The sequence below is a fragment of the Oncorhynchus nerka genome, linkage group LG14, assembly GCF_034236695.1.
Source record: "Oncorhynchus nerka isolate Pitt River linkage group LG14, Oner_Uvic_2.0, whole genome shotgun sequence".
Taxonomy (NCBI): Eukaryota; Metazoa; Chordata; class Actinopteri; order Salmoniformes; family Salmonidae; genus Oncorhynchus; species Oncorhynchus nerka.
In genome coordinates, this window is record NC_088409.1 from 66127311 (window position 1) to 66150405 (window position 23095).

The following is a 23095-nucleotide window of genomic DNA, read 5'->3' on the forward strand; positions in this document are numbered from 1 at the left end:
ATGTGGGGTGTAATGTGAGGATTGTGGATGACACAATGTGATGTAGTGGAGACACTGTAATGCGTAGGTGATGTGGGACGTAATGTGAGGATTGTGGATGACACAATGTGATGTAGTGGAGACACTGTAATGCGTAGGTGATGTGGGACGTAATGTGAGGATTGTGGATGACACAATGTGGACGTAGTGGAGACACTGTAATGCGTAGGTGATGTGGGACGTAATGTGAGGATTGTGGATGACACAATGTGATGTAGTGGAGACACTGTAATGCGTAGGTGATGTGGGGTGTAATGTGAGGATTGTGGATGACACAATGTGGACGTAGTGGAGACACTGTAATGCGTAGGTGATGTGGGACGTAATGTGAGGATTGTGGATGACAATGTGGACGTAGTGGAGACACTGTAATGCGTAGGTGATGTGGGACGTAATGTGAGGATTGTGGATGACACAATGTGATGTAGTGGAGACACTGTAATGCGTAGGTGATGTGGGGTGTAATGTGAGGATTGTGGATGACACAATGTGGACGTAGTGGAGACACTGTAATGCGTAGGTGATGTGGGACGTAATGTGAGGATTGTGGATGACAATGTGGACGTAGTGGAGACACTGTAATGCGTAGGTGATGTGGGACGTAATGTGAGGATTGTGGATGACACAATGTGATGTAGTGGAGACACTGTAATGCGTAGGTGATGTGGGACGTAATGTGAGGATTGTGGATGACACAATGTGATGTAGTGGAGACACTGTAATGCGTAGGTGATGTGGGGTGTAATGTGAGGATTGTGGATGACACAATGTGGACGTAGTGGAGACACTGTAATGCGTAGGTGATGTGGGACGTAATGTGAGGATTGTGGATGACACAATGTGATGTAGTGGAGACACTGTAATGCGTAGGTGATGTGGGACGTAATGTGAGGATTGTGGATGACACAATGTGATGTAGTGGAGACACTGTAATGCGTAGGTGATGTGGGACGTAATGTGAGGATTGTGGATGACACAATGTGATGTAGTGGAGACACTGTAATGCGTAGGTGATGTGGGACGTAATGTGAGGATTGTGGATGACACAATGTGGACGTAGTGGAGACACTGTAATGCGTAGGTGATGTGGGACGTAATGTGAGGATTGTGGATGACACAATGTGACGTAGTGGAGACACTGTAATGCGTAGGTGATGTGGGGTGTAATGTGAGGATTGTGGATGACACAATGTGATGTAGTGGAGACACTGTAATGCGTAGGTGATGTGGGACGTAATGTGAGGATTGTGGATGACACAATGTGATGTAGTGGAGACACTGTAATGCGTAGGTGATGTGGGGTGTAATGTGAGGATTGTGGATGACACAATGTGGACGTAGTGGAGACACTGTAATGCGTAGGTGATGTGGGACGTAATGTGAGGATTGTGGATGACACAATGTGATGTAGTGGAGACACTGTAATGCGTAGGTGATGTGGGACGTAATGTGAGGATTGTGGATGACACAATGTGATGTAGTGGAGACACTGTAATGCGTAGGTGATGTGGGACGTAATGTGAGGATTGTGGATGACACAATGTGATGTAGTGGAGACACTGTAATGCGTAGGTGATGTGGGACGTAATGTGAGGATTGTGGATGACACAATGTGGACGTAGTGGAGACACTGTAATGCGTAGGTGATGTGGGACGTAATGTGAGGATTGTGGATGACACAATGTGACGTAGTGGAGACACTGTAATGCGTAGGTGATGTGGGGTGTAATGTGAGGATTGTGGATGACACAATGTGGACGTAGTGGAGACACTGTAATGCGTAGGTGATGTGGGACGTAATGTGAGGATTGTGGATGACACAATGTGATGTAGTGGAGACACTGTAATGCGTAGGTGATGTGGGACGTAATGTGAGGATTGTGGATGACACAATGTGATGTAGTGGAGACACTGTAATGCGTAGGTGATGTGGGACGTAATGTGAGGATTGTGGATGACACAATGTGGACGTAGTGGAGACACTGTAATGCGTAGGTGATGTGGGACGTAATGTGAGGATTGTGGATGACACAATGTGATGTAGTGGAGACACTGTAATGCGTAGGTGATGTGGGGTGTAATGTGAGGATTGTGGATGACACAATGTGGACGTAGTGGAGACACTGTAATGCGTAGGTGATGTGGGACGTAATGTGAGGATTGTGGATGACACAATGTGATGTAGTGGAGACACTGTAATGCGTAGGTGATGTGGGGTGTAATGTGAGGATTGTGGATGACACAATGTGATGTAGTGGAGACACTGTAATGCGTAGGTGATGTGGGACGTAATGTGAGGATTGTGGATGACACAATGTGATGTAGTGGAGACACTGTAATGCGTAGGTGATGTGGGGTGTAATGTGAGGATTGTGGATGACACAATGTGGACGTAGTGGAGACACTGTAATGCGTAGGTGATGTGGGACGTAATGTGAGGATTGTGGATGACACAATGTGATGTAGTGGAGACACTGTAATGCGTAGGTGATGTGGGCGTAATGTGAGGATTGTGGATGACACAATGTGATGTAGTGGAGACACTGTAATGCGAGGTGATGTGGGACGTAATGTGAGGATTGTGGATGACACAATGTGATGTAGTGGAGACACTGTAATGCGTAGGTGATGTGGGACGTAATGTGAGGATTGTGGATGACACAATGTGGACGTAGTGGAGACACTGTAATGCGTAGGTGATGTGGGACGTAATGTGAGGATTGTGGATGACACAATGTGACGTAGTGGAGACACTGTAATGCGTAGGTGATGTGGGGTGTAATGTGAGGATTGTGGATGACACAATGTGGACGTAGTGGAGACACTGTAATGCGTAGGTGATGTGGGACGTAATGTGAGGATTGTGGATGACACAATGTGATGTAGTGGAGACACTGTAATGCGTAGGTGATGTGGGACGTAATGTGAGGATTGTGGATGACACAATGTGATGTAGTGGAGACACTGTAATGCGTAGGTGATGTGGGACGTAATGTGAGGATTGTGGATGACACAATGTGGACGTAGTGGAGACACTGTAATGCGTAGGTGATGTGGGACGTAATGTGAGGATTGTGGATGACACAATGTGATGTAGTGGAGACACTGTAATGCGTAGGTGATGTGGGGTGTAATGTGAGGATTGTGGATGACACAATGTGGACGTAGTGGAGACACTGTAATGCGTAGGTGATGTGGGGACGTAATGTGAGGATTGTGGATGACACAATGTGATGTAGTGGAGACACTGTAATGCGTAGGTGATGTGGGGTGTAATGTGAGGATTGTGGATGACACAATGTGATGTAGTGGAGACACTGTAATGCGTAGGTGATGTGGGACGTAATGTGAGGATTGTGGATGACACAATGTGATGTAGTGGAGACACTGTAATGCGTAGGTGATGTGGGACGTAATGTGAGGATTGTGGATGACACAATGTGATGTAGTGGAGACACTGTAATGCGTAGGTGATGTGGGGTGTAATGTGAGGATTGTGGATGACACAATGTGATGTAGTGGAGACACTGTAATGCGTAGGTGATGTGGGACGTAATGTGAGGATTGTGGATGACACAATGTGATGTAGTGGAGACACTGTAATGCGTAGGTGATGTGGGACGTAATGTGAGGATTGTGGATGACACAATGTGATGTAGTGGAGACACTGTAATGCGTAGGTGATGTGGGACGTAATGTGAGGATTGTGGATGACACAATGTGATGTAGTGGAGACACTGTAATGCGTAGGTGATGTGGGGTGTAATGTGAGGATTGTGGATGACACAATGTGGACGTAGTGGAGACACTGTAATGCGTAGGTGATGTGGGACGTAATGTGAGGATTGTGGATGACACAATGTGATGTAGTGGAGACACTGTAATGCGTAGGTGATGTGGGGTGTAATGTGAGGATTGTGGATGACACAATGTGATGTAGTGGAGACACTGTAATGCGTAGGTGATGTGGGACGTAATGTGAGGATTGTGGATGACACAATGTGATGTAGTGGAGACACTGTAATGCGTAGGTGATGTGGGACGTAATGTGAGGATTGTGGATGACACAATGTGGACGTAGTGGAGACACTGTAATGCGTAGGTGATGTGGGACGTAATGTGAGGATTGTGGATGACACAATGTGATGTAGTGGAGACACTGTAATGCGTAGGTGATGTGGGGTGTAATGTGAGGATTGTGGATGACACAATGTGGACGTAGTGGAGACACTGTAATGCGTAGGTGATGTGGGGCGTAATGTGAGGATTGTGGATGACACAATGTGATGTAGTGGAGACACTGTAATGCGTAGGTGATGTGGGACGTAATGTGAGGATTGTGGATGACACAATGTGGACGTAGTGGAGACACTGTAATGCGTAGGTGATGTGGGACGTAATGTGAGGATTGTGGATGACACAATGTGATGTAGTGGAGACACTGTAATGCGTAGGTGATGTGGGGTGTAATGTGAGGATTGTGGATGACACAATGTGATGTAGTGGAGACACTGTAATGCGTAGGTGATGTGGGACGTAATGTGAGGATTGTGGATGACACAATGTGATGTAGTGGAGACACTGTAATGCGTAGGTGATGTGGGACGTAATGTGAGGATTGTGGATGACACAATGTGATGTAGTGGAGACACTGTAATGCGTAGGTGATGTGGGACGTAATGTGAGGATTGTGGATGACACAATGTGATGTAGTGGAGACACTGTAATGCGTAGGTGATGTGGGACGTAATGTGAGGATTGTGGATGACACAATGTGATGTAGTGGAGACACTGTAATGCGTAGGTGATGTGGGACGTAATGTGAGGATTGTGGATGACACAATGTGATGTAGTGGAGACACTGTAATGCGTAGGTGATGTGGGACGTAATGTGAGGATTGTGGATGACACAATGTGATGTAGTGGAGACACTGTAATGCGTAGGTGATGTGGGGTGTAATGTGATGACACAAGGATTGTGGATGACACAATGTGATGTAGTGGAGACACTGTAATGCGTAGGTGATGTGGGGTGTAATGTGAGGATTGTGGATGACACAATGTGATGTAGTGGAGACACTGTAATGCGTAGGTGATGTGGGGTGTAATGTGAGGATTGTGGATGACACAATGTGATGTAGTGGAGACACTGTAATGCGTAGGTGATGTGGGACGTAATGTGAGGATTGTGGATGACACAATGTGATGTAGTGGAGACACTGTAATGCGTAGGTGATGTGGGACGTAATGTGAGGATTGTGGATGACACAATGTGATGTAGTGGAGACACTGTAATGCGTAGGTGATGTGGGGACGTAATGTGAGGATTGTGGATGACACAATGTGATGTAGTGGAGACACTGTAATGCGTAGGTGATGTGGGACGTAATGTGAGGATTGTGGATGACACAATGTGATGTAGTGGAGACACTGTAATGCGTAGGTGATGTGGGACGTAATGTGAGGATTGTGGATGACACAATGTGATGTAGTGGAGACACTGTAATGCGTAGGTGATGTGGGACGTAATGTGAGGATTGTGGATGACACAATGTGACGTAGTGGAGACACTGTAATGCGTAGGTGATGTGGGACGTAATGTGAGGATTGTGGATGACACAATGTGATGTAGTGGAGACACTGTAATGCGTAGGTGATGTGGGACGTAATGTGAGGATTGTGGATGACACAATGTGATGTAGTGGAGACACTGTAATGCGTAGGTGATGTGGGACGTAATGTGAGGATTGTGGATGACACAATGTGATGTAGTGGAACACTGTAATGCGTAGGTGATGTGGGGACGTAATGTGAGGATTGTGGATGACACAATGTGATGTAGTGGAGACACTGTAATGCGTAGGTGATGTGGGACGTAATGTGAGGATTGTGGATGACACAATGTGATGTAGTGGAGACACTGTAATGCGTAGGTGATGTGGGACGTAATGTGAGGATTGTGGATGACACAATGTGATGTAGTGGAGACACTGTAATGCGTAGGTGATGTGGGACGTAATGTGAGGATTGTGGATGACACAATGTGATGTAGTGGAGACACTGTAATGCGTAGGTGATGTGGGTGTAATGTGAGGATTGTGGATGACACAATGTGATGTAGTGGAGACACTGTAATGCGTAGGTGATGTGGGGTGTAATGTGAGGATTGTGGATGACACAATGTGATGTAGTGGAGACACTGTAATGCGTAGGTGATGTGGGACGTAATGTGAGGATTGTATGATGACACAATGTGATGTAGTGGAGACACTGTAATGCGTAGGTGATGTGGGACGTAATGTGAGGATTGTGGATGACACAATGTGATGTAGTGGAACACTGTAATGCGTAGGTGATGTGGGACGTAATGTGAGGATTGTGGATGACACAATGTGATGTAGTGGAGACACTGTAATGCGTAGGTGATGTGGGACGTAATGTGAGGATTGTGGATGACACAATGTGATGTAGTGGAGACACTGTAATGCGTAGGTGATGTGGGACGTAATGTGAGGATTGTGGATGACACAATGTGATGTAGTGGAGACACTGTAATGCGTAGGTGATGTGGGACGTAATGTGAGGATTGTGGATGACACAATGTGATGTAGTGGAGACACTGTAATGCGTAGGTGATGTGGGACGTAATGTGAATGTGAGGATTGTGGATGACACAATGTGATGATAGTGGAGACACTGTAATGCGTAGGTGATGTGGGACGTAATGTGAGGATTGTGGATGACACAATGTGATGTAGTGGAGACACTGTAATGCGTAGGTGATGTGGGACGTAATGTGAGGATTGTGGATGACACAATGTGATGTAGTGGAGACACTGTAATGCGTAGGTGATGTGGGACGTAATGTGAGGATTGTGGATGACACAATGTGATGTAGTGGAGACACTGTAATGCGTAGGTGATGTGGGGTGTAATGTGAGGATTGTGGATGACACAATGTGATGTAGTGGAGACACTGTAATGCGTAGGTGATGTGGGACGTAATGTGAGGATTGTGGATGACACAATGTGATGTAGTGGAGACACTGTAATGCGTAGGTGATGTGGGACGTAATGTGAGGATTGTGGATGACACAATGTGATGTAGTGGAGACACTGTAATGCGTAGGTGATGTGGGACGTAATGTGAGGATTGTGGATGACACAATGTGATGTAGTGGAGACACTGTAATGCGTAGGTGATGTGGGACGTAATGTGAGGATTGTGGATGACACAATGTGATGTAGTGGAGACACTGTAATGCGTAGGTGATGTGGGACGTAATGTGAGGATTGTGGATGACACAATGTGATGTAGTGGAGACACTGTAATGCGTAGGTGATGTGGACGTAATGTGAGGATTGTGGATGACACAATGTGATGTAGTGGAGACACTGTAATGCGTAGGTGATGTGGGACGTAATGTGAGGATTGTGGATGACACAATGTGATGTAGTGGAGACACTGTAATGCGTAGGTGATGTGGGGTGTAATGTGAGGATTGTGGATGACACAATGTGATGTAGTGGAGACACTGTAATGCGTAGGTGATGTGGGGTGTAATGTGAGGATTGTGGATGACACAATGTGATGTAGTGAGACACTGTAATGCGTAGGTGATGTGGGGTGTAATGTGAGGATTGTGGATGACACAATGTGATGTAGTGGAGACACTGTAATGCGTAGGTGATGTGGGACGTAATGTGAGGATTGTGGATGACACAATGTGATGTAGTGGAGACACTGTAATGTAATGCGTAGGTGATGTGGGGTGTAATGTGAGGATTGTGGATGACACAATGTGATGTAGTGGAGACACTGTAATGCGTAGGTGATGTGGGGTGTAATGTGAGGATTGTGGATGACACAATGTGATGTAGTGGAGACACTGTAATGCGTAGGTGATGTGCAGGGGTGTAATGTGAGGATTGTGGATGACACAATGTGATGTAGTGGAGACACTGTAATGCGTAGGTGATGTGGGACGTAATGTGAGGATTGTGGATGACACAATGTGATGTAGTGGAGACACTGTAATGCGTAGGTGATGTGGGGTGTAATGTGAGGATTGTGGATGACACAATGTGATGTAGTGGAGACACTGTAATGCGTAGGTGATGTGGGACGTAATGTGAGGATTGTGGATGACACAATGTGATGTAGTGGAGACACTGTAATGCGTAGGTGATGTGGGGTGTAATGTGAGGATTGTGGATGACACAATGTGATGTAGTGGAGACACTGTAATGCGTGGTGATGTAGGTGATGTGGGACGTAATGTGAGGATTGTGGATGACACAATGTGATGTAGTGGAGACACTGTAATGCGTAGGTGATGTGGGACGTAATGTGAGGATTGTGGATGACACAATGTGATGTAGTGGAGACACTGTAATGCGTAGGTGATGTGGGGTGTAATGTGAGGATTGTGGATGACACAATGTGATGTAGTGGAGACACTGTAATGCGTAGGTGATGTGGGACGTAATGTGAGGATTGTGGATGACACAATGTGATGTAGTGGAGACACTGTAATGCGTAGGTGATGTGGGGTGTAATGTGAGGATTGTGGATGACACAATGTGATGTAGTGGAGACACTGTAATGCGTAGGTGATGTGGGACGTAATGTGAGGATTGTGGATGACACAATGTGATGTAGTGGAGACACTGTAATGCGTAGGTGATGTGGGACGTAATGTGAGGATTGTGGATGACACAATGTGATGTAGTGGAGACACTGTAATGCGTAGGTGATGTGGGACGTAATGTGAGGATTGTGGATGACACAATGTGATGTAGTGGAGACACTGTAATGCGTAGGTGATGTGGGACGTAATGTGAGGATTGTGGATGACACAATGTGATGTAGTGGAGACACTGTAATGCGTAGGTGATGTGGGGTGTAATGTGAGGATTGTGGATGACACAATGTGATGTAGTGGAGACACTGTAATGCGTAGGTGATGTGGGGTGTAATGTGAGGATTGTGGATGACACAATGTGATGTAGTGGAGACACTGTAATGCGTAGGTGATGTGGGACGTAATGTGAGGATTGTGGATGACACAATGTGATGTAGTGGAGACACTGTAATGCGTAGGTGATGTGGGACGTAATGTGAGGATTGTGGATGACACAATGTGATGTAGTGGAGACACTGTAATGCGTAGGTGATGTGGGACGTAATGTGAGGATTGTGGATGACACAATGTGATGTAGTGGAGACACTGTAATGCGTAGGTGATGTGGGACGTAATGTGAGGATTGTGGATGACACAATGTGATGTAGTGGAGACACTGTAATGCGTAGGTGATGTGGGACGTAATGTGAGGATTGTGGATGACACAATGTGATGTAGTGGAGACACTGTAATGCGTAGGTGATGTGGGACGTAATGTGAGGATTGTGGATGACACAATGTGATGTAGTGGAGACACTGTAATGCGTAGGTGATGTGGGACGTAATGTGAGGATTGTGGATGACACAATGTGATGTAGTGGAGACACTGTAATGCGTAGGTGATGTGGGGTGTAATGTGAGGATTGTGGATGACACAATGTGATGTAGTGGAGACACTGTAATGCGTAGGTGATGTGGGGTGTAATGTGAGGATTGTGGATGACACAATGTGATGTAGTGGAGACACTGTAATGCGTAGGTGATGTGGGGTGTAATGTGAGGATTGTGGATGACACAATGTGATGTAGTGGAGACACTGTAATGCGTAGGTGATGTGGGACGTAATGTGAGGATTGTGGATGACACAATGTGATGTAGTGGAGACACTGTAATGCGTAGGTGATGTGGGGTGTAATGTGAGGATTGTGGATGACACAATGTGATGTAGTGGAGACACTGTAATGCGTAGGTGATGTGGGGTGTAATGTGAGGATTGTGGATGACACAATGTGATGTAGTGGAGACACTGTAATGCGTAGGTGATGTGGGGTGTAATGTGAGGATTGTGGATGACACAATGTGATGTAGTGGAGACACTGTAATGCGTAGGTGATGTGGGACGTAATGTGAGGATTGTGGATGACACAATGTGATGTAGTGGAGACACTGTAATGCGTAGGTGATGTGGGGTGTAATGTGAGGATTGTGGATGACACAATGTGATGTAGTGGAGACACTGTAATGCGTAGGTGATGTGGGACGTAATGTGAGGATTGTGGATGACACAATGTGATGTAGTGGAGACACTGTAATGCGTAGGTGATGTGGGGTGTAATGTGAGGATTGTGGATGACACAATGTGATGTAGTGGAGACACTGTAATGCGTAGGTGATGTGGGACGTAATGTGAGGATTGTGGATGACACAATGTGATGTAGTGGAGACACTGTAATGCGTAGGTGATGTGGGACGTAATGTGAGGATTGTGGATGACACAATGTGATGTAGTGGAGACACTGTAATGCGTAGGTGATGTGGGGTGTAATGTGAGGATTGTGGATGACACAATGTGATGTAGTGGAGACACTGTAATGCGTAGGTGATGTGGGACGTAATGTGAGGATTGTGGATGACACAATGTGATGTAGTGGAGACACTGTAATGCGTAGGTGATGTGGGGTGTAATGTGAGGATTGTGGATGACACAATGTGATGTAGTGGAGACACTGTAATGCGTAGGTGATGTGGGACGTAATGTGAGGATTGTGGATGACACAATGTGATGTAGTGGAGACACTGTAATGCGTAGGTGATGTGGGACGTAATGTGAGGATTGTGGATGACACAATGTGATGTAGTGGAGACACTGTAATGCGTAGGTGATGTGGGGCGTAATGTGAGGATTGTGGATGACACAATGTGATGTAGTGGAACACTGTAATGCGTAGGTGATGTGGGACGTAATGTGAGGATTGTGGATGACACAATGTGATGTAGTGGAGACACTGTAATGCGTAGGTGATGTGGGACGTAATGTGAGGATTGTGGATGACACAATGTGATGTAGTGGAGACACTGTAATGCGTAGGTGATGTGGGACGTAATGTGAGGATTGTGGATGACACAATGTGATGTAGTGGAGACACTGTAATGCGTAGGTGATGTGGGGTGTAATGTGGTATGTGATGTAGTGGAGACACTGTAATGCGTAGGTGATGTGGGACGTAATGTGGTATGTGATGTAGTGGAGACACTGTAATGCGTAGGTGATGTGGGACGTAATGTGGTATGTGATGTAATGCTGTGATAGTGGTATTGGTTATCATACAGAAGAAATCTCTAACACACTATGGGTTCATTCCTGGTCATGCTGCTAGTCTCTCTGAGGAGGCAGCGTTGCATGAATCTGAGAGTCTTGGCTCTCAGATTCGTGTTGAAGCTTGCTCTCATTGTACTCTCAGGTCAAACACACACACGTGACTCTCAGGGTTATTGTCCTGGCCAAATCCTCTCCACCAAACACCCCCTTCAATACCCCTCCCCTCACATCTCTCTCACCTTCTCTCTCTCTCCATTCCTGTGATACGCTCCCCCTTCTCCCTCCTCCCTCTCTACTGCTGAGCTCCTGCTGCGTTCTGTTCAGACTGACAGGGCCAGCTTGGCGTGACCTGTGTTTGAACTGTACCAGGGTTCAGAGGCCAAGTCCCCTATCAGGAGAGGAATGCATAAACCAGCAGGTCTCACATCTCAGATAGCAGACACAGAGAGGTTACAGAGACACACACATACACGCACACACACACACACACACACACACACACACACACACCATTGTGACCTAGGATATCTGGAGGGTTGTTATTGGGTCAACTGTAGATACGCAAGGTCTCTTGTAAGTCCACCGGACAAAAACGTGGATGAAGGTTTGATTTAAACAAGGTTTCCTTAAGAACTGTGCAAAAAGAGTGTTTTGAAGTCATTAAGGACCATAACGTTTAAGAACACCCTCACACACATTCTCAGTGGACATACTGACCTGATTGGTGTGTTCATGTATGAGGTCAGTGCTCATGCCTGGGAAACTCCTCATAGTGAATCCTCTGAGCCAACAACACTGCCACACTGATGGGAACTGCATTACACAAACTGGCATACTCTTTCTCTCAGTCACGCCATCAACTGTACTTTTGCAGAATTTGTTTCTTTTCTGTCCAACACTCACACACACACATACACACACACACACACACACGCTCCCTCACACCCTCACGGGACCTGGCGTGTGCGGGTGAACAGGCGGTGCCTGTCTCAGACTGGGGTGCGAGGCCAATGGTAAGCCCCCCTCTCCTCCAATGAAAGGCCTCCATTGTCCAGAGTGAGGGAGCGCTGTGGCAGAAGAATGAAGGAAAGCAGGAAAGAAGAGGATGGTAGAGACGGAGGGGAGAGCAGGAAAGGAGAGGATGGTAGAGACGGAGGGGAGAGCAGGAAAGGAGAGGATGGTAGAGACGGAGGGGAGAGCAGGAAAGGAGAGGATGGTAGAGACGGAGGGAGAGCAGGAAAGAAGAGGATGGTAGAGACGGAGGGAGAGCAGGAAAGGAGAGGATGGTAGAGACGGAGGGAGAGCAGGAAAGGAGAGGATGGTAGAGACGGAGGGGAGAGCAGGAAAGAAGAGGATGGTAGAGACGGAGGGAGAGCAGGAAAGGAGAGGATGGTAGAGACGGAGGGAGAGCAGGAAAGAAGAGGATGGTAGAGACGGAGGGAGAGCAGGAAAGGAGAGGATGGTAGAGACGGAGGGGAGAGCAGGAAAGGAGAGGATGGTAGAGACGGAGGGGAGAGCAGGAAAGGAGAGGATGGTAGAGACGGAGGGGAGAGCAGGAAAGAAGAGGATGGTAGAGACGGAGGGGAGAGCAGGAAAGGAGAGGATGGTAGAGACGGAGGGGAGAGCAGGAAAGGAGAGGATGGTAAAGACGGAGGGGAGAGCAGGAAAGAAGAGGATGGTAGAGACGGAGGGGAGAGCAGGAAAGGAGAGGATGGTAGAGACGGAGGGGAGAGCAGGAAAGGAGAGGATGGTAGAGACGGAGGGGAGAGCAGGAAAGGAGAGGATGGTAAAGACGGAGGGAGAGCAGGAAAGAAGAGGATGGTAGAGACGGAGGGGAGAGCAGGAAAGGAGAGGATGGTAGAGACGGAGGGAGAGCAGGAAAGGAGAGGATGGTAGAGACGGAGGGGAGAGCAGGAAAGGAGAGGATGGTAGAGACGGAGGGGAGAGCAGGGGAGGAGAGGATGGTAGAGACGGAGGGGAGAGCAGGAAAGGAGAGGATGGTAGAGACGGAGGGGAGAGCAGGAAAGAAGAGGATGGTAGAGACGGAGGGGAGAGCAGGAAAGAAGAGGATGGTAGAGACGGAGGGGAGAGCAGGAAAGGAGAGGATGGTAGAGACGGAGGGGAGAGCAGGAAAGAAGAGGATGGTAGAGACGGAGGGGAGAGCAGGAAAGGAGAGGATGGTAGAGACGGAGGGGAGAGCAGGAAAGGAGAGGATGGTAGAGACGGAGGGGAGAGCAGGAAAGAAGAGGATGGTAGAGACGGAGGGGAGAGCAGGAAAGGAGAGGATGGTAGAGACGGAGGGAGAGCAGGAAAGGAGAGGATGGTAGAGACGGAGGGGAGAGCAGGAAAGAAGAGGATGGTAGAGACGGAGGGGAGAGCAGGAAAGGAGAGGATGGTAGAGACGGAGGGAGAGCAGGAAAGGAGAGGATGGTAGAGACGGAGGGGAGAGCAGGAAAGAAGAGGATGGTAGAGACGGAGGGGAGAGCAGGAAAGGAGAGGATGGTAGAGACGGAAAGGAGAGGATGGTAGAGACGGAGGGGAGAGCAGGAAAGGAGAGGATGGTAGAGACGGAGGGGAGAGCAGGGGAGGAGAGGATGGTAGAGACGGAGGGGAGAGCAGGAAAGGAGAGGATGGTAGAGACGGAGGGGAGAGCAGGAAAGAAGAGGATGGTAGAGACGGAGGGGAGAGCAGGAAAGGAGAGGATGGTAGAGACGGAGGGGAGAGCAGGAAAGGAGAGGATGGTAGAGACGGAGGGGAGAGCAGGAAAGAAGAGGATGGTAGAGACGGAGGGGAGAGCAGGAAAGAAGAGGATGGTAGAGACGGAGGGAGAGCAGGAAAGAAGAGGATGGTAGAGACGGAGGGAGAGCAGGAAAGGAGAGGATGGTAGAGACGGAGGGAGAGCAGGAAAGAAGAGGATGGTAGAGACGGAGGGGAGAGCAGGGGAGGAGAGGATGGTAGAGACGGAGGGAGAGCAGGAAAGAAGAGGATGGTAGAGACGGAGGGAGAGCAGGAAAGAAGAGGATGGTAGAGACGGAGGGGAGAGCAGGAAAGAAGAGGATGGTAGAGACGGAGGGAGAGCAGGAAAGGAGAGGATGGTAGAGACGGAGGGGAGAGCAGGAAAGGAGAGGATGGTAGAGACGGAGGGGAGAGCAGGAAAGGAGAGGATGGTAGAGACGGAGGGGAGAGCAGGAAAGGAGAGGATGGTAGAGACGGAGGGGAGAGCAGGAAAGGAGAGGATGGTAGAGACGGAGGGGAGAGCAGGAAAGGAGAGGATGGTAGAGACGGAGGGGAGAGCAGGGGAGGAGAAGAACATATCTTATCAATGAGGGTTTGCTTCTCAAATTTAAGGAAAAACACAATTTAGCACAGTGGTGTTCCTCAAAATCTAATTTAGGAGCTGCAGCACATTTCAAAGGACCAGGAAATTAAGTCATTTAACAGAACTTTGGGGACTAGGGGCATGTACGACTCTCTGATAGATACACACATATACACACACACGTACACACACACAATGTCAAGCACTTCGGAGGGGAGTCATTTTGGTAACAACACAGACCATTGCAGGGAATGTTTGTTTGACGGAGAAGGAGAGGAAAGCTCTGTGGCAAACCTTAAATGACTGTCAGGAAAGGAGAGAGGTTCAAGTGAGAGAGATTGGTCCATTTGCTACCCCCACGGTCACAGACGTACTCGCCACCTGTTTGAGGGGTTTATGATGCTGAACATGATGATATCTGAACCCGTTCTCTCTCACACCTCCGTCCATCAGCGATGACATAGTTAGCTAGTTAGTTATGGGGCTTAACGTGAAGGAAGGTAGTCCTGTTGGAAGGTGTGACGTGTAGAGGGGTTCTACTATGGTAGATGTGTTAGGGAGAGGATCGTGCTTGTGTTCTTCTGCCAAAAGGGGTCTGCTTGCCTCCCATCTGAAACAGTTCAGAAAAGTTTGTGAATATATTATGACAACATTTTGTAAAGTTTTTTGTAACGTTTTGGTCTTCGGCAAGGTTTTTTGGGGGCTGTTTGTGCACACAACATTTTACCCCGAGGCAATCTGAAGTTCGGTAACCGAAGTCTACGCCCCTTCGTCAGTGATTGGTCAACAGTAGGGATTCTTCAATTAAGTGTTTGTTGTCATTCAAAGATAGACGACTCATTTTCATGTTGTTTAAAAAATAAAAATAAATATGATTGTAGGAATGTAGGCTATCCCTATCCCTAACTCAGGAGCGCCTCCACTCAGCACTGACACCTGCTGGTCAGACATGGAACAGCAGCCACTCAGTGTTACAACACCACGACACTGTCCTGTACAGGGAGTTAGAAGGGATTTGTGTGTGCATGTGTGTTTATTTGCTGTCAAACAGACTGTGATTGTTAGTATCTGAGGAGTGGTAAAGTGATGCTGTTAAGTGTCCTCATCTTGCCTCCCCCAGTACCCCTCGTCACACTCAGTCACACACACACACACATACAAGCACACAAATGCCATGCTGTGCCAAGCCCCCTCTTGTGGGTGCCAACAGAAGCTGTCTTTCCTGGGCTGTCTGATGTGGAGAAGGATTATGGTAATGTTGCCGAGGGAGGGAGGGAGGGAGGGAGGGAGGGAGGGAGGGAGGGAGGGACAAATAAAGGGTTGGGGAAGGCCTGTGAGATCAAGAAAGAGAAAGGGTGAGAAATGGAAGAGAGATGGAGAAAGAGAACCCATATTTATGCTTATTTATTTTCCCCTTTGTACTTGATATTTGTAATCTTTTGGAAGTTCTGTGAGTGTAATGTTTACTACCTCAATCAGCCAGACTAACCGGTGCCTGTCTGTAGCCTCGCTACTGCTATCGCCTCGCTACTGTTATAGCCTCGCTACTGTATATAGCCTCGCTACTGTATATAGCCTCGCTACTGTATATAGCCTCTCTACTGTTATAGCCTCGCTACTGTATATAGCCTCTCTACTGTTATAGCCTCGCTACTGTATATAGCCTCGCTACTGTATATAGCCTCTCTACTGTTATAGCCTCGCTACTGTATATAGCCTCGCTACTGTATATAGCCTCTCTACTGTTATAGCCTCGCTACTGTATATAGCCTCGCTACTGTATATAGCCTCGCTACTGTTATAGCCTCGCTACTGCTATCGCCTCGCTACTGCTATATAGCCTCGCTACTGTATATAGCCTCTCTACTGTTATAGCCTCGCTACTGTATATAGCCTCGCTACTGTATATAGCCTCTCTACTGCTAATAGCCTCTCTACTGCTATCGCCTCTCTACTGTATATAGCCTCTCTACTGTATATAGCCTCTCTACTGTATATCGCCTCGCTACTGTATATAACCTCTCTACTGTATATAGCCTCTCTACTGTATATAGCCTCTCTACTGTATATAGCCTCTCTACTGTATATAGCCTCTCTACTGCTAATAGCCTCTCTACTGCTATCGCCTCTCTACTGTATATAGCCTCTCTACTGTATATAGCCTCTCTACTGTATATCGCCTCGCTACTGTATATAACCTCTCTACTGTATATATAGCCTCTCTACTGTATATAGCCTCTCTACTGTATATAGCCTCTCTACTGTATATAGCCTCTCTACTGCTAATAGCCTCTCTACTGCTATCGCCTCTCTACTGTATATAGCCTCTCTACTGTATATAGCCTCTCTACTGTATATCGCCTCGCTACTGTATATAACCTCTCTACTGTATATAGCCTCTCTACTGTATATAGCCTCTCTACTGTATATAACCTCTCTACTGTATATCGCCTCGCTACTGTATATAGCCTCTCTACTGTATATAGCCTCTCTACTGTATATAGCCCCTCTACTGTATATAGCCTCTCTACTGTATATAGCCTCTCTACTGTATATAACCTCTCTACTGTATATAGCCTCTCTACTGTATATAACCTCTCTACTGTATATAGCCTCTCTACTGTATATAACCTCTCTACTGTATATAGCCTCTCTACTGTATATAACCTCTCTACTGTATATAGCCTCTCTACTGTATATAGCCTCCCTACTGTATATAGCCTCTCTACTGTATATAGCCTCTCTACTGTATATAGCCTCTCTACTGTATATAGCCTCTCTACTGTATATAGCCTCTCTACTGCTAATAGCCTCTCTACTGCTATCGCCTCTCTACTGTATATAGCCTCTCTACTGTATATAGCCTCTCTACTGTATATCGCCTCGCTACTGTATATAACCTCTCTACTGTATATAGCCTCTCTACTGTATATAGCCTCTCTACTGCTATCGCCTCGCTACTGTATATAGCCTCTCTACTGCTAATAGCCTCGCTACTGCTATCGCCTCGCTACTATATATAGCCTCTCTACTGCTATCGCCTTGCTACTGTATATAGCCTCTCTACTGCTAATAGCCTCGCTACTGCTATCGCCTCGCTACTATATATAGCCTCTCTACTGCTATCGCCTCGCTACTGTATATAGCCTCTCTACTGCTATCGCCTCGCTACTATATATAGCCTCTCTACTGCTATCGCCTCGCTACTGTATATAGCCTCGCTAGTGCTATCGCCTCGCTACTGTATATAGCCTCGCTACTGTATATAGCCTCTCTACTGCTATCGCCTCGCTACTGTATATAGCCTCTCTACTGTATATAGCCTCTCTACTGTATATAGCCTCTCTACTGCTATTGCCTCGATACTGTATGTAGCCTCTACTGTATATAGCCTCGCTACTGTATGTAGCCTCGCTACTGCTATCGCCTCGCTACTGTATATAGCCTCTCTTCTGCTATCGCCTCGCTACTGTATATAGCCTCGCTACTGTATATGGCCTCTCTACTGCTATCGCCTCGCTACTGTATATAGCCTCGCTACTGCTATCGCCTCGCTACTGCTATCGCCTCGCTACTGTATATAGCCTCTCTACTGTATATAGCCTCTCTACTGCTATCGCCTCGCTACTATATATAGCCTCTCTACTGCTATCGCCTCGCTACTGTATATAGCCTCGCTACTGCTATCGCCTCGCTACTGTATATAGCCTCGCTACTGTATATAGCCTCTCTACTGCTATCGCCTCACTACTGTATATAGCCTCTCTACTGTATATAGCCTCTCTACTGCTATCGCCTCGATACTGTATATAGCCTCTCTACTGTATATAGCCTCTCTACTGTATATAGCCTCTCTACTGTATATAGCCTCTCTATTGTTGTCACGTTCTGACCATCGTTCGTATGTGTTTTCCTTGTTTTAGTGTTGGTCAGGACGTGAGCTGGGTGGGCATTCTATGTTGTGTGTCTGGTTTGTCTATTTCTATGTTTGGCCTGATATGGTTCTCAATCAGAGGCAGGTGTTAGTCATTGTCTCTGATTGGGAACCATATTTAGGTAGCCTGTTTTATGTTGGGTTTTGTGGGTGATTGTTCCTGTCTCTGTGTTTGCACCAGATAGGGCTGGTTAGGTTTTCGCACGTTTATTGTTTTTGTTAGTTTCTTCATGTATAGTGTCTTTATAAATTAAACATGAATAACCACCACGCTGCATTTTGGTCCGCCTCTCTTTCACCAGAAGAGAACTGTTACAACTGTATATAACCTCGCTACTGTATATAGCCTCTCTTATAGCCTCTCTACTGTATATAGCCTCTCTACTGCTGTCGCCTCGCTACTGTATATAGCCTCTCTACTGTATATAGCCTCTCAACTGTATATAGCCTCGCTACTGTATATAGCCTCTCTACTGTATATAGCCTCTCTACTGTATATAGCCTCTCTACTGCTAATAGCCTCTCTACTGCTATCGCCTCTCTACTGTATATAGCCTCTCTACTGTATATAGCCTCTCTACTGTATATCGCCTCGCTACTGTATATAACCTCTCTACTGTACTGTATATAACCTCTCTACTGTATATAGCCTCTCTACTGTATATAGCCTCTCTACTGTATATAGCCTCTCTGTATACTGTATATAGCCTCTCTACTGCTACTAATAGCCTCTCTACTGCTATCGCCTCTCTACTGTATATAGCCTCTCTACTGTATATAGCCTCTCTACTGTATATCGCCCTCTACTGTATACTGTATATAACCTCTCTACTGTATATAGCCTCTCTACTGTATATAGTCTCTCTACTGTATATAACCTCTCTACTGTATATCGCCTCGCTACTGTATATAGCCTCTCTACTGTATATAGCCTCTCTACTGTATATAGCCCCTCTACTGTATATATGTGTATATCACTTTAATTAACTCTACCTACATGTACATACTACCTCAACTAACCTGTGCCCCCGCACATTGACTCTGTATCAGTACCCCCTGTATATAGTCTCGCTATTGTTATTTCACTGCTGCTCTTTAATTACTTGTTACTTTTATCTCTTATTCTTATCTGTATTTTTTTAAACTGCATTGTTGGTTCGGGGCTCGTAAGTAAGCATTTCACTGTAAGGTCTACACCTGTTGTATTCAGCATTTCACTGTAAGGTCTACACCTGTTGTATTCAGCATTTCACTGTAAGGTCTACACCTGTTGGATTCAGCATTTCACTGTAAGGTCTACACCTGTTGTATTCAGCATTTCACTGTAAGGTCTACACCTGTTGTATTCAGCATTTCACTGTAAGGTCTACACCTGTTGGATTCAGCATTTCACTGTAAGGTCTACACCTGTTGTATTCAGCATTTCACTGTAAGGTCTACACCTGTTGTATTCAGCATTTCACTGTAAGGTCTACACCTGTTGGATTCAGCATTTCACTGTAAGGTCTACACCTGTTGTATTCAGCATTTCACTGTAAGGTCTACACCTGTTGGATTCAGCATTTCACTGTAAGGTCTACACCTGTTGGATTCAGCATTTCACTGTAAGGTCTACACCTGTTGTATTCAGCATTTCACTGTAAGGTCTACACCTGTTGTATTCAGCATTTCACTGTAAGGTCTACACCTGTTGGATTCAGCATTTCACTGTAAGGTCTACACCTGTTGTATTCAGCATTTCACTGTAAGGTCTACACCTGTTGTATTCAGCATTTCACTGTAAGGTCTACACCTGTTGTATTCAGCATTTCACTGTAAGGTCTACACCTGTTGTATTCAGCATTTCACTGTAAGGTCTACACCTGTTGTATTCAGCATTTCACTGTAAGGTCTACACCTGTTGTATTCAGCATTTCACTGTAAGGTACACAGTTACAATTTGATTTGATTTGAACACATGGTTTCCATGTGTTTGACACAAAACTATTCACTTCATTCCAGCCATATGAGCCGTTCTTCCCTCACCAGCCTCCTGTGGTCCCATTAGCACATATGAGTGTTCCTCCGGGTGTGAATGTGTTAAGTGCTGCCAAGGCTGTCTGGGTCAAAGGTGGGAATTCCTACTGGAAAACAGGCCCAGGAGGCAGACATGCTTATAGTGCTATTAGACAGGGATGCTCAGTGGTTTCGGGAGGTGTGTGTTTGACTGCATGAGAGTCTGCGTGTGTAAGATGGAGAGCGAGAGAGTGACAGGTGAAATTGTGTTGGACTCTCTTTCTCGCATACATCTGCACCACCTAGTGGTGAATATTATAACAATATTGGTGTCTGGAGCTGAACATGTTTTACAGCCTGTCAGTTTTCCTCCTCACAACTTGGTTACTGCTAAACTCATGGGGAAGTCTTCCGTCCTATTATTAGCCTCCTTAACCCTCTGCCTCTCCCCTCCAGGCCCAAAAGAATGAGAGGGAGTCCATCCGGCAGAAGCTGGCCCTGGGTAGTTTCTTTGACGATGGGCCGGGTATCTATACCAGCTGCAGCAAGAGTGGCAAGCCCAGTCTGTCCTCACGGTAAGAGACATCATGTGACCTCTATAATAAGCTGTACGTCAATCCCACAACGTCAACAATACACACAGACACAAGCATGTACATAAACACAGAAGCACACACACACACACACACACACACTACTACCCTATGTACATAGACATGGAATCACTGGTCACTTTAATAATGGAACACTAGTCACTTTAATAATGTTTACACAGTTTTACTCTTTTCATATGTACAGTATATACTGTATTTTAGTCAATGTCACCCTGACATTCCTCGTCCTAATATTTATATATTTTTTATATTTACAATTAGATGTGTGTGTATTGTTGTGAATTGTTAGATGCTACAGCACTATTGGAGGTAGGTACACAAACATTTCGATGCATTCTCAATTACATCTGCTAAACATATGCATGTGACCAATAAAATGTGATTTGATTTGACGCACAATTACCATATAACCGTGTAACCGACAGTTAATGATGAAGGCTGTCATGAAATGACATAACCAGTATAACCATTTAAAAACTACCAGCTGCCTGAAGACGGGACGGCCGGGCATTCGTGCGGTTTGCGCCGTAACATGGACTCTTAACAACGTTAGGTTTCTTGCTGAAACAAGTCAATTCATCTTCCGTAGACTAGGCAATGCCCCCCCACAATGCACCAACAGCACACGTAGAAATAGAATGAATAGAACGGGCTTGGGACCTCTCACCTTGACTGGTACACTCAGGCGTTCACTCGCAATGGCTGCCTGTTATTGTGATGCAATACTTTCCATAGTAATGTAGAATGTTCATTCAAATGATGCTAACTTATGTGGCTCATACAATTCAATGGTTTTTTTGTAATGTCAGTTGAGTTGAATCAACAAATCACAGCACATATTTTAGAACATATTTGATTTATTTCCTGTTTTGCTCCTATGGTTACACTCACAATTGCCGCCAGTTCAGCCATTATGCCATCATTGACTACATCATTGAATATTCATTATATTTCTATGGCAACACACAGAGCAGAGTAGAGGAGAAAATGTGCTGGGGCCATTTGAACGGTTTTAACGATGACCGCCGTCATTTGGCTGGCCAATTACGTCATCCAAAATTCCATGACAGTCACAGCCCTGACAGTCACAGCCATGACAGTCACAGCCATGACAGTCACAGCCCTACCCACACGCACACATACAGACACAGATCAGTTTCACCCTCAGTCCCAGTCCCTGTTCTTGAGAAGCAATGGCATCACTCTCTTTATGTGGGTGGGCACTGTCAATAGAGTGAAATTGCAGGTTACTGGACATTACTCTGACAGAGTCAGATTTGACCTTTTCTTAATGCCTGTAACTATGTCTGTCTCCTGGAACTCTGTAGGGCCATCTCCCCAACACAAACAGACTCCTGCTCTCTCCCTCTGAAACCACTGTTCACTGTTGAGAGTAAGGGACATTTCCTCTCTCTTTCTCTGCATCCCGGCACTGTGGATTTCACTTCCCAAAATGCACTCCTACACTCACCATCAACCTTACTGTTAGCAGCCTTCCATGATACACACACATGCAGTCATACACACAGAGACACTCGCACAGTTCATTCATCTGAAACTATGATGTAAGCATATCAGAATTCTCACCAAAGCAACTCTTATGGGGTGCACTCACGGATGGATAAGTTAGGTACGTCCATGAACTGCTTAACTAATTCCAAGGATCATTTTGATGCTCCTTCCTCTGAAACTACCAATCGATTACTCTGGTCTGGTTAAATCTGGACTGATTGGATCCAGGCTGTTTAATCGATCAGGTTTTCTCTACATGTGTTTGTAATTACTGCTTGAAAGAAGCCGATTATTGATCCAGAGTGGTTTGATCCAGATCTTACAGGACTCAGGTCTTCTGAGGTCTAGAGAGCCGTCAGAGTCTAGCTGATTGGATCGAACCCAAGTTAGAGCAAGAGAGGGAGGAACGGAGTAGACACAGACATACTTATTCATGCTATGCAAGGCTAGCCACTATTA

At 46.2% G+C, this 23095-nt stretch overlaps 1 protein-coding gene across 2 annotated transcripts in view; it reads left to right on the forward strand.

The window, feature by feature from the left end:
• The window catches only part of LOC115141723 (schwannomin-interacting protein 1-like), an 82472-nt gene that overhangs the window by 48519 nt on the left and 10858 nt on the right, over positions 1-23095 (forward strand). For both annotated transcript variants that reach the window (XM_065000297.1, XM_065000298.1), the window contains exon 3: positions 20967-21085. In XM_065000297.1, coding sequence (XP_064856369.1) covers positions 20967-21085 — 119 coding nt within the window. The remainder of the gene's footprint in view (positions 1-20966; positions 21086-23095) is intronic.